The following is a 15,579-nucleotide window of genomic DNA, read 5'->3' as shown; positions in this document are numbered from 1 at the left end:
CAATCTTCTATTATTGCTTTCAGATCCTTGGCGTGGGATTTCTTTCGAGAGCAGTGGGACTTCCTTTTAACCGAGTAAGTGTTTTATAATTAAAAAAACGCATTGATAAGATCAAATTGTTTTTAAGATGAAACGATTATTTGTTTTATAAGATTATCTCAATTCTGAAAGAGTATTGAAGTGCACGTATGCTGGTTACCTTCTCGAAATACTTCAAACATATAACTTGAGTGTATCAATAATGTTACTTATCAATTAATTTCACTGAATATTAAATTTTATCAAGATAGTTGACATAATGATGACATTTTATTAATATAGTTTACATTCCATCAATATAGATGGCATTTCATCAATAAAGATGACAAAATGTTGACTTTTCATTAATAAAGTTGACATTTCATCAACAAAGATGACAGCTGTTGTCGCCCCAAGTATACGGCTGATATTTCGCGTTTGGCTCCAGCTTTGGACTGCTTACTTTATGTTTGAGCCTCCCGTCTATGGCTGGTAATTTATTTGTTCACCTACAGTCTACGACTTGTAACTTAACGTGTTCGCCTCCAGTTTCGGGCTGGTAGATGTATGCGTCCGCCATCAGTCTACGACTGGTAACTTTATGTGTTCGCAACCAGTCTAAGGCTGGTAACTTAACTTGTTCGCCTCGAGTCTGAGGCTGTTAACACTATGAGGTCGTCTCCAGTCTACGGCTGGTAACTCTATGAAGTCACCTCCAGTCTAAGGCTGGTAGCTCAATGAGGTCGCCTCCAGTCTAAGGCTGGTAACTATGTGAGGTCGCGTGTAGTCTAAGGCTGGTAACTGAACGTGTTCGCCTCCAGTCTAAGGCTGGTAGCTCTATGAGGTCGCCTCCAATCTACGGCTGGTAACTCTATGGGGTCGCCTCCAGACTAAGGCTGGTAGCTGTATGAAGTCGCCCCGAGTCTAAGGCTGGTAACTTTATGTGGTCGCCCCCAGTCTAAGGCTGATAGCTCTATGAGGTCACCTCCAGTCTAAGGCTGGCAACTTTATGTGGTCGCCCCCAGTCTATGGCTGGTAACTCTATGAGGTCGCCTCCAGTCTACGGCTGGTAACTCTATGAGGTCGCCTCCAATCTACGGCTTGTAACTTCTCGCGTTCGCCTCCAATCCACGGCTGTTAACTTCACGCGTTCGGCTCCAGTCCACGGCTGTTAACTTCACATGTTCGCCTCCAGTCCATGGCTGTTAACTTCACGCGTTCTGCTCCAGTCTGGGGTGCTAACTATACAGTCTCCCAGTCTACGGCTGGTAAATTTACGCCTTATGCGGTCGCCTCAAGTCTAAGGCTGGTAACCTATCGTGTTCACATCCAGTTTGGGGCTGGTAAATTGATTCGTTTGCCTCTAGTCTACGGCTGGTAATTTTATGAGGTCGCCTCCAGTCTAAGGCTGGTAACATATCTTGTTCGCATCCAGTTTGGGGCTGGTAAATGTATGCGGTCACAGCTGTTAACTTCACGCGTTCGGCTCCAATCCACGGCTGTTAACTTCACGCGTTCTGCTCCAGTCTGGGGTGCTAACTATACAGTCTCCCAGTCTACGGCTGGTAAATTTACGCCCTATGCGGTCGCCTCCAGTCTACGGCTGGTAACCTATCGTGTTCGCATCCAGTTTGGGGCTGGTAAATTGATTCGTTCGCCTCCAGTCTACGGCTGGTAATTTATCGTGTTCGCATCCAGTTTGGGGCTGGTAAATGTATGCGTTCGCCTCCAGTCCATGGCTGTTGACTTCGCGCGTTCGGCTCCAGTCTGGGTGCTAACTATACGTGGTCGCTCCCAGCCTACGGCTGGTAAATATACGCCAAAGGCTTTGGTTCCAGTTTGGGGCTACTAACTTTATATGGCCGCATCCAGTCTTCGGCTTAATTATAACCTCATGCGTTCGCCTCCTGTTTGAGGCGGCTCACTGTTTTAGCGGAAGCCTCCAGTCTACGGCTGGTTTCTATATACGGTCCATTATGGTTCATTATACTCAGCTGACCGTTATAACAATCATCATATTGACATGCAATAGACGTACGTAGCAGTGTTGCTGGTATACTAAGAAAGGGTGTCTTAAATTGTTCTCAGATTTGGAAAGGGAGCTTTCTACTTCACAAATTTAATTCACGGAACTACATCGTCTTTCAATACTCAAGGCGATTTCAAAGAGGTATAATGACGCACACGTGTGTATCAAACTGGTAACGTGGTACATCACTGTCTGCGAGAATCACCTGAAATAAAACATTTTTTGTTTCACAATTAATATCCGTTACACAAGTATCTGCATACTTAACGTATCATGTTTATGAAAATCAACTATTTGTGTTGATTTTTGTCACTGTTCTGTGTGCAGTAAAACTCCGATAAGTCGACAAGTTGATAACTTTATAGTTATCGCGCAGTGTTACTAAAAATGACTTGTTTCCCAAATTACAAAATCAGAATATCATCCAAAAGATGGTATCTTGTGTTCCGATAAAAACTGTGTAACTGTGTGACAGTGGAGTACCGGGAGGTCGTGCCGGGGAGCTTTGCTGGTTCTAATGTATATCATGCTAATTAACACACACCATGTATACGCATGGCATTAACAGGTATTGACTGTAACAGTAGTTTGCACACTCAGAATCCTGTCACATGGACTTTAATAGCTGACAATATATGTCTATAAGATAACTTTTTGCACTCTTAAAGCTGCACTCTCACAGATTAACCGTTTTTACTACTTTTTTTATTCTTTGTTTTGGAACGAGCCTTTTTTGCGAAAATATCTGCACACCAGTGATAAAAACTGCTGATGAAAGATCAGATTGCAGATATTTATATTACCTTCCCAAAATTAATGTTTTATGGCTAAAACAGTTACTAACGGTTTAAGAAAAATGCATAAAACATCAATTTTTGAACTTAGAAATAAAAATCTGTGATTTTGTTTTTTTGTCAGCCGTCTTATATGACTGGTGTACATGTATTTTCGCATAAATTAGCTCGTTCCAAGAAAAAAAAAGTTGTCAAAACGTTCAATCTGTGTGAGTGCAGCTTTAAGTGGAAAGGCATTTCGATATGTACCGTTTTTTCGACCCAATTTTGCTATAAATGTCGAAGCATTTCGTGCTGAAACGCTATCGTTCACATCCCTCCTTAATAGCGTTGTGTTTCACATGAATTATCGCCTGTGTGTTCCCTTCTTGGCAGACATGGGGCTGGATTCTTTACCTTCACAACGCTGATCAGTGAGGTCACATCGACATTTAACACACAGTTTCATTACCTTCAGGTGATTGTTAGGTCATCGAATGCCCCCCGCCCTGTCCCCCTCCCAACAACTATATCTGCATGTCGGCTGTCAAATGTACAGTGGCTATATCAAACAGTCTGTAAAGAAATGCAAAGTACATATAAATATATGTTAAAATATCCGATTTATTTTTCTTGAACGACTTGCTATCCTTTATTTAACGTTTTAGTTTATAGTGTTAGACCTCCCAACTGGTGCTGAACACAAAGAGGATTTGCAATTTAAGATATTTTTATTGAGGTAGCGTTTGTAATTTCAGTGAAAACAGTTTAAGGCGATTTGTGTAAATGAGTTTGTCGCCACCTCAAGGACTCTGTTATTTTGATCTGTGACCCTGTGACCCTCGTGCAGGCTGTTTTGCGGAAACTCGGTAAACCTTGTTTCCGCAAAAACAACCTACGCTCGGGTCGGGATAAATTTATCTTACACTCTCGGCCATGGGAGATACTTATAATCTTTCGCACTTTCACTGTCAAAACATTAAATTGGAAACAGGTTTGTCAATGTGTTTGAAGAAACTAATCATCTAATCAAACTCCGGTAACAAAACAAAGGCCAAGGCGGGGCTCTCTAAGCGGCATAGACTGCCCTTTGTTTCATTTAAAATGGTGTAGCAACAGAAAAGTTATCTTTGTTTTAAGTCTTCATTTTAAGCAAAATGTTGCCATCCAACGTAGCATATATGACGTTATTGATCACGCGGTATACACACACTGTGTATGTACAAGTACAATATACACTCATTCCTTCGCAATCGACAGATCGACGGAATACGTTTCCGACCCAAGCCTGTGTCATGCTCGAGACCATTCGGAACTCCTCGGCCATTTTATCGAAAACAACCTCGGATGTATTTGGACGGTTTACATACTCAAAAAGTGGTACGTTTAAGTCCGCACCAAATAGGTCGCGTAGTAATCATATTTAGTAGTTGAACTTTATGACTTAACTCATGGGAATCTTAATTATGTTTGCAATAAAACATTTCACAGGCAATCAATTTAAACTGAGAGCAATGAATAAAACTCTTGAACACTACATTTAATTAATGATATTATTCAAAATTTTACGGACTACTTCAACTGAAATACCGGCATACATCCGAGGTTGTTTTTGAAAATAATGGCCGAGGAGCTCCGAATGGCTCGAGACGGCTATTGAAATGTTTCATGTTAACTTTCTGATTATCTAATTCAGCTATGGCGCGGGATCGTTCGGTTTTTCCAACCTTATAGGCGGAATCACTTCTTCGTTTAACACAATGCCACATTACAATGAGGTGTGGTGTTTTAAAATACTATAGTTTGTTGATGTATTCTTATATATATATATATATGTATATATATCAATGTATAAATATATATTTATAACAGTGTAACCAGAGATGATATGCATTTCTTACTTGGAAAATATTTCTTCTTTCTTCTTTCAAGTCGTTTGTTTGCATAAACAGCCTTTAGAAACGACTCGAGTCTACTCTGAACAAATTTCACTCTCTTCAATTATGTTGCTGCGCAGTAAATACACTGGGCGAGATTAATTCCTTGGGTCGAAATAGGTGGAATGTATACTGTGACAAGTTTCTATATTGCTTGATTTATTGACTGGCGAAAATTGCAATTGAGTGGAAAATTAAGTTGTGTATTTGGACTAGATTCATTATTGCGCGGTATATCTACTGGAACATGCTTTAACAGTGCGCGGTATATCAACTGGAACATGATTAAACAGTGCGCGGTATATCAAATGGAACATGCTTTAACAGTGCGTGGTACATCTACTGGAACATGCTTTAACATTGCGCGGTATATCTACTGGAACATGCCTTACTATTGCGCGGTATATCTACTTGAACATGCGTTGATATTGCGCGGTATATCTACTTGAACATGCGTTGATAATGCGCGGTATATCTACTTGAACATGCGTTGATATTGCGCGGTATATCTACTGGAACATGCGTTGATATTGCGCGGTATATCTACTGGAACATGCGTTGATATTGCGCGGTATATCTATTGGAACATGCGTTGATATTGCGCGGTATATCTATTGGAACATGCGTTGATATTGCGCGGTATATCTACTTGAACATGCCTTGATATTGCGCGGTATATCTACTTGAACATGCCTCGATATTGCGCGGTATATCTACTGGAACATGCCTCGATATTGCGCGGTATATCTACTTGAACATGCCTCGATATTGCGCGGTATATCTACTTGAACATGCGTTGATATTGCGCGGTATATCTACTTGAACATGCCTTGATATTGCGCGGTATATCTACTGGAACATGCCTTGATATTGCGCGGTATATCTACTGGAACATGCCTCGATATTGCGCGGTATATCTACTTGAACATGCCTTGATATTGCGCGGTATATCTACTTGAACATGCGTTGATATTGCGCGGTATATCTACTGGAACATGCGTTGATATTGCGCGGTATATCTACTTGAACATGCCTTGATATTGCGCGGTATATCTACTGGAACATGCCTTGATATTGCGCGGTATATCAACTGGAAAATGCCTTGATATTGCGCGGTATATCTACTTGAACATGCGTTGATATTGCGCGGTATATCTACTGGAAAATGCCTTGATATTGCGCGGTATATCTACTTGAACATGCCTTGATATTGCGCGGTATATCTATTGGAACATGCATTGATATTGTATATCTACTGGAACATGCGTTGATATTGCGCGGTATATCTACTGGAACATGCATTGATATTGCGCGGTATATCTACTTGAACATGCATTGATATTGCGCGGTATATCTACTGGAAAATGCCTTGATATTGCGCGGTATATCTACTTGAACATGCGTTGATATTGCGCGGTATATCTACTGGAACATGCATTGATATTGCGCGGTATATCTACTTGAACATGCCTTGATATTGCGCGGTATATCTACTGGAACATGCGTTGATATTGCGCGGTATATCTACTTGAACATGCCTTGATATTGCGCGGTATATCTACTGGAACATGCGTTGATATTGCGCGGTATATCTACTTGAACATGCCTTGATATTGCGCGGTATATCTACTGGAACATGCGTTGATATTGCGCGGTATATCTACTGGAACATGCCTTGATATTGCGCGGTATATCTACTTGAAAATGCCTTGATATTGCGCGGTATATCTATTGGAACATGCGTTGATATTGCGCGGTATATCTACTTGAAAATGCCTTGATATTGCGCGGTATATCTACTGGAACATGCGTTGATATTGCGCGGTATATCTACTGGAACATGCGTTGATATTGCGCGGTATATCTACTGGAACATGCGTTGATATTGCGCTGTATATCTACTGGAACATGCGTTGATATTGCGCGGTATATCTACTGGAACATGCCTTGATATTGCGCGGTATATCTACTGGAACATGCCTTGATATTGCGCGGTATATCTACTGGAACATGCCTTGATATTGCGCGGTATATCTACTGGAACATGCCTTGATATTGCGCGGTATATCTACTTGAACATGCGTTGATATTGCGCGGTATATCTACTGGAACATGCATTGATATTGCGCGGTATATCTACTGGAACATGCGTTGATACTGCGCGGTATATCTACTGGAACATGCGTTAATATTGCGCGGTATATCTACTGGAACATCCCTTTTATAAGATTTCGAAATTGAATGGTATATTAACCGGAACAAGTTTCAATTTGCGCGGTACGTTTACTAGGACAAGTTTCAATTTTGCGCGACATGTTTCCTGGAACAAGTTTCATTATTGCGCATTCACTGTCAAGGTTCATGACTAATCTACAGCAAAGACACCTTTAAAATCATCCTTTAGTCTGGAAGGTCTGGCATGCACGCACAACGACCTCCATAATGGTATGTGTCTGACATTCGCAAGCACAACGACTTCCGTAATGGTATGTGTCTGTGCAAGCACAACGACTTCCGTAATGGTATGTATCTGACATGCAAGCACCATGACTTCCGTAATGGTATGTGTCTGTGCAAGCACAACGACTTCCGTTATGATATGTGTCTGATACGCGCAAGCACAACGACTTCCGTACTAGTATGTGTCCGTGCAAGCACAACGACTTCCGTATTGGTATGTGTAAGACATGCAAGCACCACGACTTCCGTAATGGTATGTGTCTGTGCAAGAACAACGACTTCCGTAATGGTATGTGTCTGTGCAAGCACAACGACTTCCGTATTGGTATGTGTCAGACATTCGCAAGCACAGCGACTTCCGTAATCGTATGTGTCTGACATGCAAGCGCAATGACTTCCGTAATGGTATGTGTCTGACATGCAAGCGCAATGACTTCCGTAGTGGTATGTGTCTGACATACAAACGCAACGACTTCCGTAATGGTATGTGTCTGACATGCAAATGCAACGACTTTGGTAATGGTATGTGTCTGTGCAAGCACAGCGACTTCCGTAATGGTATGTGTCTGACATTCGCAAGCACAGCGACTTCCGTAATGGTATGTGTCTAACTTGCAAGCGCAATGACTTCCTTAATGGTATGTGTCTGACATGCAAGCGCAATGACTTCCGTAGTGGTATGTGTCTGACATGCAAGCGCAACGACTTCCGTAATGGTATGTGTCTGACACGCAAGTGCAACGACTTCTGTAATGGTATGTGTCTGACATGCAAGTGCAACGACTTCCGTAGTGGTATGTGTCTGACATGCAAATGCAACGACTTCCGTAATCGTATGTGTCTGACATGCAAGTGCAACGACTTCCGTAATGGTATGTGTCTGACATGCAAGCGCAACGACTTCCGTAGTGGTATGTGTCTGACATGCAAATGCAACGACTTCCGTAATGGTATGTGTCTGACATGCAAATGCAACGACTTCCGTAATGGTATGTGTCTGACATGCAAGCGCAATGAATTCCGTAGTGGTATGTGTCTGACATGCAAGCGCAATGACTTCCGTTATGGTATGTGTCTGACATGCAAGTGCAACGACTTCCGTAATGGTATTTGTGTGACTTGCAAGTGCAACGACTTCCGTAATGGTATGTGTCTGACATGCAATCGCAACGACTTCCGTAGTGGTATGTGTCTGACATGCAAGCGCAACGACTTCCGTAATGGTATGTGTGTGACTTGCAAGTGCAACGACTTCCGTAATGGTATGTGTCTGACATGCAAATGCAACGACTTCCGTAGTGGTATGTGTCTGACATGCAAATGCAACGACTTTCGTAATGGTATGTGTCTGTGCAAGCACAGCGACTTCCGTAATGGTATGTGTCTGACATTCGCAAGCACAGCGACTTCCGTAATGGTATATGTCTGACATGCAAGCGCAATGACTTCCGTAATGGTATGTGTTTGACATGCAAGCGCAATGACTTCCGTAGTGGTATGTGTCTGACATGCAAGCGCAACGACTTCCGTAATGGTATGTGTGTGACTTGCACAACGACTTCCATAATGGTATGTGTCTGAAATTCGCAAGCACAACGACTTCCGTAATGGTATGTGTTTGACATGCAAGCGTAACGACTTCCGTAATGGTATGTGTCTGTGCAAGCACAACGACTTCCGTAATGGTATGTGTCTGACATTCGCAAGCACAACGACTTCCGTAATGGTATGTGTCTGACATGCAAGTGCAACGACTTTCGTAATGGTATGTGTCTGACAGACCTTTCGAGTATCCTACAGTATCATGAATATAAACAGAGAAGTATTGGTATATCTTCAATTTTAAAGACATGCTAAGAGATACATGTTTTTTCACCCAATAATTGCCATTTAACTATGTTAGTTTTATTCACAATAAGTATTAACAAAAAAGTGCCCTGCAATATTATACGAATTAACGTCCTAAGTTGGGGTCCACAACTATTTCAAAATGACGTCTGGCTTTACATCGTCTTTGTTCTGGCATTTTATACCACAATCGCCCCATGTTCAACAATAGATGTTGAGCATAAACCGTGTTCGTTCGGTACATCGTTTTAATTATTGATCGTATGCTACTGTTCACTATTCAACCGGAACATGTTATATATTGTTGATTTTTCAGTAATACACTTTAAAGTACTCTTTGATGGCATAATCTTCGGTACACGTGATAAACGTCGAAAGCGTGCTAAAGGAGGTCAAATGTTAAGGCTTACAAAACAATTTTACATGGTGAATGTTCGTGTATGGTAAGCACAGATAGCCGCCGAATTATACAAACACATCTAAAGTATGTTCAAAATAAATTTAATATATAAAATATTTATACAATTTTGATTTCTTTCCTTTTTACTGTAAACACTGTCAGATCATTTGACGTTATTTATTGAAAGGGGACATTTTTTAGTAAAAATAAATTCACTAAAAATATAACTTTTTGACGCCAGAAACTTCCACAATGTCAATACACAACTATTGGTTCAGGCACATTTTTAATTTAAATTATTGGGCTAGTTTGCTCAAACAAAAACAATGTTGACTTTGTCATAGGCTAAAATAGGTACTGCAAGTAACGCCATGTTATTTACACGGCAACCATCTTACTCAAACTGACGGTTATTTCCTTCAAGACATTATAAACTTTCCAAGTTTTGACGTTCACGCTAAGTATCTACTATACAAATAGCGTTCATTTGGGTTCATAATTGCCAATTGGCATGAAACGCGAGTTGTAAGCGTTGATGTTCTTATACGAATTACATTGCATTTCAAATAACATTGCGGACTTACTCTTGATAGGCACGGGCGTGCTTCGTCCTTTTCACGAAAGATAGCTTCGTTGACTGAACCGTTCAACTCCAAAACGCTGTTAGAGCAGGTAGCGTTTCTGCGACGTATGTTCTCCTCGTACAGTGACGTTCACCGTATACGCAACATTCTAGTATCGTACATTTAGCTTAAATTGAAACATGCGTTTGATTAAACATTTTTAATGTCACGCAGTTCTACCTTATCATCAGAAAAAATATAGATATATTTTACGAACGGTGTACGGAACAGTACGGTAGTTAGTTATGCGGCCCGTTTTGACTGCCTGTTGCATGCGAAAAAAATCCAGGATGAACATTTGGATTTAAAGCCTAGTATTGTTGTTTTTATGCTCCCGGAGAGAGCATATAGTTGCCGCTTTGTCAGTCCGTTCGTCCGTCACATCATTGTCCGGAGAACTGAGGCGCTCAACGCCAATAAGAGGAAGTGCATTTCACTAGAACCATAATACTGTCCTGCACTTTTTAGTTATCTCCCCTTATTTTGAAAATCGGAATTTGCCCGGGCCATATCTTATTTAAATCCTAAATCTGCCCATATCTTTCCATGTTTATGATACATAAACTTGTATATAACAATGCTACAGTCATTCACCTTCTACAAGCACATTGTATTACAATTTCTGCCTTTTCATAAAAATGGGCGTATAGGGAGCATCCATCGTTTTTAGCGATATTCTTGTGTATTTCAATTTTACTGTAACTAATCAAGAAGGTATTAATCTCAAAATGTTACTTTCATTTTGAAAGTGTATGCAAGAAAGTTGTCCCTCTATTATGTAGACATGGTAGACAACTCTACAGCTTTCAAAAACTTATAGGAGCTGTAACACGGGTATTTTCCTCACCATATAAGCTAAAAGAGGTAGTTTGGCGTATTAAATGTGCAAGTTGACGAGCTGAAACAGCATGGGATGTTGTTTTAGACTAACAAGTAAACGTTTTTAATACTAGTTGCGATCTTGCATTCAATCCTTCAAAACGAACTGAATATCACTGCCAAGATTTCTTTTTATTTGTGTTAAGTATTCTCATCGAAATTGATTGCGCTACAGCCCCACCCACTCATATCACCGCCTGTGTATTGCCGTCCGTAGATGACAGGAGCATGATCTGTCAGTAATGATTATGCCTTCTAACTGGTTTGAATAAGAACTGCAAGCAATGCATGAGATATATTACACTTATTTCCAGCATGTTGGTCTTTATCATGTGAGACTGAGACCAAGAACAACCACGTATGACGGCCGAACAAGATGCGATACACAACGACCAAGTAAGACGATCAAACAGGCTGCGACAAACGACAATCATGTACGACGACCAAACATGCTGCGACCAACGACACTCATATACGACGACCCAACAGGCTACGACCAACAACTATTTATGACGACCAAACTGGCTACGACCAACAACAATCATGTACGACGACCAAACATGCTGCGACCAACGACAATCATGTACGACGACCAAACAGGCTACGACCAACAACAACCATGTATGACGACCAAACAGGCTACGACCAACAACAAGCATGTACGACGACCAAACATGCTGCGACCAACGACAATCATGTACGACGACCAAACAGGCTACGGCCAACGACAATCATGTACGACGACCAAACAGGCTGCGACCAACGACAATCATGTACGACGACCAAACAGACTGCGACCAACGGCAACCATGTTCGACGACCAAACAGACTGCGACCAATGACAACCATGTTCGACGACCAAACAGACTGCGACCAACGGCAACCATGTTCGACGACCAAACAAGCTGCGACTAACGACAACCATGTTCGACGACCAAACAGACTGCGACCAATGACAACCATGTACGATGACGAATCAGACTGCGACCAACGGCAAACATGTTCGACGACCAAACAGACTGCGACCAACGACAATCATGTACGACGACCAAACAGGCTACGACCAATGACAACCATGTACGATGACGAAACAGACTGCGACCAACGACAACCATGTACGACGACCAAACATGCTGCGACCAACGGCAACCACGTCCGACGACCAAACAATCTGCGACCAATGACAACCATGTTCGACGACCAAACAAGCTGCGACCAACGACAACCACGTACTACGACCAAACAGGCTGCGACCAACGACAACCATGTTCGACGACCAAACAGGCTGCGACCAATGACAACAACGTTCGACGACCAAACAGACTGCGACTAACGGCAACAATGTTCGACGACCAAACAAACTGCGACCAATGACAACCATGTTCGACGACCAAACAGACTGCGACCAACGGCAACAATGTTCGACGACCAAACAAGCTGCGACCAATGACAACCATGTACGATGACGAAACAGACTGCGACCAACGACAATCATGTACGACGACCAAACAGGTTACGACCAATGACAACCATGTACGATGACGAAACAGACTGCGACCAACGGCAACCACGTCCGACGACCAAACAATCTGCGACCAATGACAACCATGTTCGACGACCAAACAAGCTGCGACCAACGACAACCACGTACTAAGACCAAACAGGCTGCGACCAACGACAACCATGTTCGACGACCAAGCAGGCTGCGACCAACGGCAACCACGTCCGACGATCAAACATGTTCCGACCAATAACAACCATGTACGACTACCAAACAAACTGCGACCAGTGACAACCACGGTCCACAACCGAAAAGTCGTAAACAACCACATTCTCGTCCAACAACCGAATACGCGGAGACCAACGACAACAAGGTACGATGACCGAACAGGCTGCGGTCACTGAAAACGGAGTACGACGGTCAAAAAGGCTGCAACAATGTTTGTTCTCTGTCTGTATCTAGAGGGTTGAATATGAGGCTGCTGCCAGATTAGTATAACAGACGATATATATTGAAGAGGCTACATCTTAACACGTGTTTCCATATCCACTATCAAAGCTCTTGATGCTAGAATTCGTGACGTTTCAACGAAATATGATAGTGTCAACCGCATGTGAAGGTCGCCAAACAATTATGTCAGTCGCAAATCAATTGATTGTTGTTGGTTGTCGGTGTTGTTTAGAAACGTTTTGCGAATTGTTGCCGAGTATTTCGATCATTGAACACCAATTCACGATTAGTCCAAAGGCGGTCGCATACACGAAGACACACTCCCCAAATTTCATCGGTCTATAACAACTTTTCAACAGACTGTAGTATGCATTAATTTTGTAGAATATCAAGTTCGAAATAATATACCTTTTCTACAGTCAGTCACTACAAAGCGCATACTTTATTATTCTATTTTGGACGTGAAAAGATAATTATGTCTGAAAAACTTGTTGAAGTTCAATAAGTCAATGATGTGTGTGCATGGTTCTCATTCTATAACAATCAAGAAGGTTGCATGGTATTCCAACTAATAAACATGCTGGTAACTCTATATACTCTACACTTATAATGCTATATACTATACACTTATAATGCTATGTACTTTACACATATGATGCTATGTTCTATACACTTATAATGCTATGTACTATACACTTATAATGATATGTTCTATACACTTATAATTCTATGTTATTTGCACTGCTTTTTGGATATGTGTTTGTTATTAAATATTTCAATTGAAAAATGTTACTTATTTTACTTTTGAGACACATAAGATTATTTGAACAATTAATTTATATATATATATCAATTAGCAAGATCTTCTGTAAAAAAAACCCCACATAATCTTGAAATATATCCAAAAATTAAAATATGTAATAATTATATTAATATTTACTTTCTTTTGTTTTGAAAACGATTCAGCAGCGACTTTCATAGAAATGACATAACTTGTTAACAAATAAATCATAATAACGTCATAAATATTTCACCAGCTGAAGGATTTCATGGAAAGCAAGACAGACCTGGGATCAGGTGCGCGGGCATTCGACCAAGCGCTTGAGAAGACACAAAGCAACATCCGATGGATGAATGCAAACGTTCCAGTGATCGCGACGTGGTTGAAAGATATGGGGTTTTAAAGAAGGTATAAATACAAACATTGTTCTTCCGATTATACAGAGAACTAAAGGTCGTTCAAACGAGATGGTTCTTGCCAGAGAACTAATGCTAATATTCTGGTCTGAATTTCTGGCTCTCTTCAGCCAATCTCTTATTATAACCCCACTACTTGGTGGTTGGGGCTACATAGGAATCTCCTTCTCCCGTCCGTCCGTCAGTACGTCCGTCCCGAGAGACAATGGGACAAGTCTACTTTTGCCATAATGTCACATGTTTTCTGAGGTAATGACTACAAACTTCATACAAGTATTGATTGTGGTGAGTGGAAGAAAAACATTATTTTGAGTATGGTATATTTAGAGTAATTGCCCGGTGATTATCATTTGTACTTCTCTGGTTTTGAGGTATTGACTTCAACTGTACAAATGAAACATTTGGACCATTAACCTGACTGATGCCTTCTCACTTACCTATGTCATTCAAGGAGCATACATCATTCCCAGTGATACTTCTTATTACAAGGTGATCTGGTCGGGGTATTAATCGCGTCTAGTCTTTTGTGGGCCATTTCCTATGTAGTCTGTCTGTCACAGATCTTCAACCCGATATGTTGGACTTCCATTCGAGAATCTAGGAGAGTTTTGGGCTCGGTATAATGGGCAATGTCGAGAAAGAAGAGAACACAAGTTCTGCCTGACATAAGACATTCAAATGAGAATCGAATAAGGTTGTCGAAGTGTTTGCTCAGTTTGTTTTTGCGACTTCATTTGTTTGCAAAACCAGGTCCGGCAAGTTATAATACGCTTATACCATGTCCAAATGATTGACTTAATGTTCCTGTTTTCTGTTTTCAGCGTTGAAGTGAAGGACAAGCTGGGTCCAACTCGGGGAAGGAACATTACGGAGGTTAAGAGAAAAGTTTTCTTAAGTTTAAACAGGCTCATTTTGATCAAGCAACAATAATGTACATTTATGGGGATAATTCTGTGCGTTCTCATAGAACTAGTACAACCAGGCGCAGTCATTATAATTCTCTAGTTTGTATTCGGCTATCGCTTGATGTAAAAAACTATTGACAATTAATTATCAGGTTTCAAGTGATATAAAACTAATAATAAAACCATCCACTGTGGATAGACTTAGTTGGTGAAGGAATAGTAACATATGGACTGCAGAATATCCAGTAACACGGTAAGGAGGAGATTTCTGTTTGTGTACACACTTAAGCCTTGATATCCATTATGTTACATGTCCATTATGTTACATTCTACTTTCAACTCCGTCAATGCTTTATCTCATGATAGTGTGCCTTTAGACATTTGTATATGGAAATGTATATATATAGTATGTTAAACGGTAGCTGTTGTCTGTTTTAAATGTTCAACATGTTTGTCAATGAAATATAGACACATATTATAAGATTTGTTTTCCGTTGTGATGTAAATGAAGTATACTTATGCAATCATGTACATCACAGGCCATGGCGAAGGCTTCTCG

At 41.0% G+C, this 15,579-nt stretch overlaps 1 protein-coding gene across 4 annotated transcripts in view; it reads left to right on the top strand.

Moving 5' to 3' along the window:
• The window catches only part of LOC128222483 (aminopeptidase N-like), a 114,458-nt gene extending 98,963 nt beyond the window's left edge, over window positions 1-15,495 (top strand). For 3 of the 4 annotated variants that reach the window (XM_052931507.1, XM_052931508.1, XM_052931506.1), the window contains exons 22-25: window positions 24-74; window positions 2,107-2,188; window positions 13,956-14,107; window positions 14,937-15,495. In XM_052931507.1, the coding sequence (XP_052787467.1) occupies window positions 24-74; window positions 2,107-2,188; window positions 13,956-14,102 (280 nt within the window). In that variant the 3' untranslated portion in view covers window positions 14,103-14,107; window positions 14,937-15,495. Of the gene's footprint in view, window positions 1-23; window positions 75-2,106; window positions 2,189-4,516; window positions 4,599-13,955; window positions 14,108-14,936 lie in introns of all 4 variants that reach the window. The other variant, XM_052931505.1, reaches the window with a different exon arrangement.
• Window positions 15,496-15,579: the final 84 nt, after the last annotated feature.

Source organism: Mya arenaria, chromosome 16, assembly GCF_026914265.1.
Source record: "Mya arenaria isolate MELC-2E11 chromosome 16, ASM2691426v1".
NCBI classification, from domain to species: Eukaryota; Metazoa; Mollusca; class Bivalvia; order Myida; family Myidae; genus Mya; species Mya arenaria.
The sequence above is the reverse complement of the archived record's forward strand: the minus strand, read 5'-3'. Positions and strand labels throughout refer to the sequence as shown.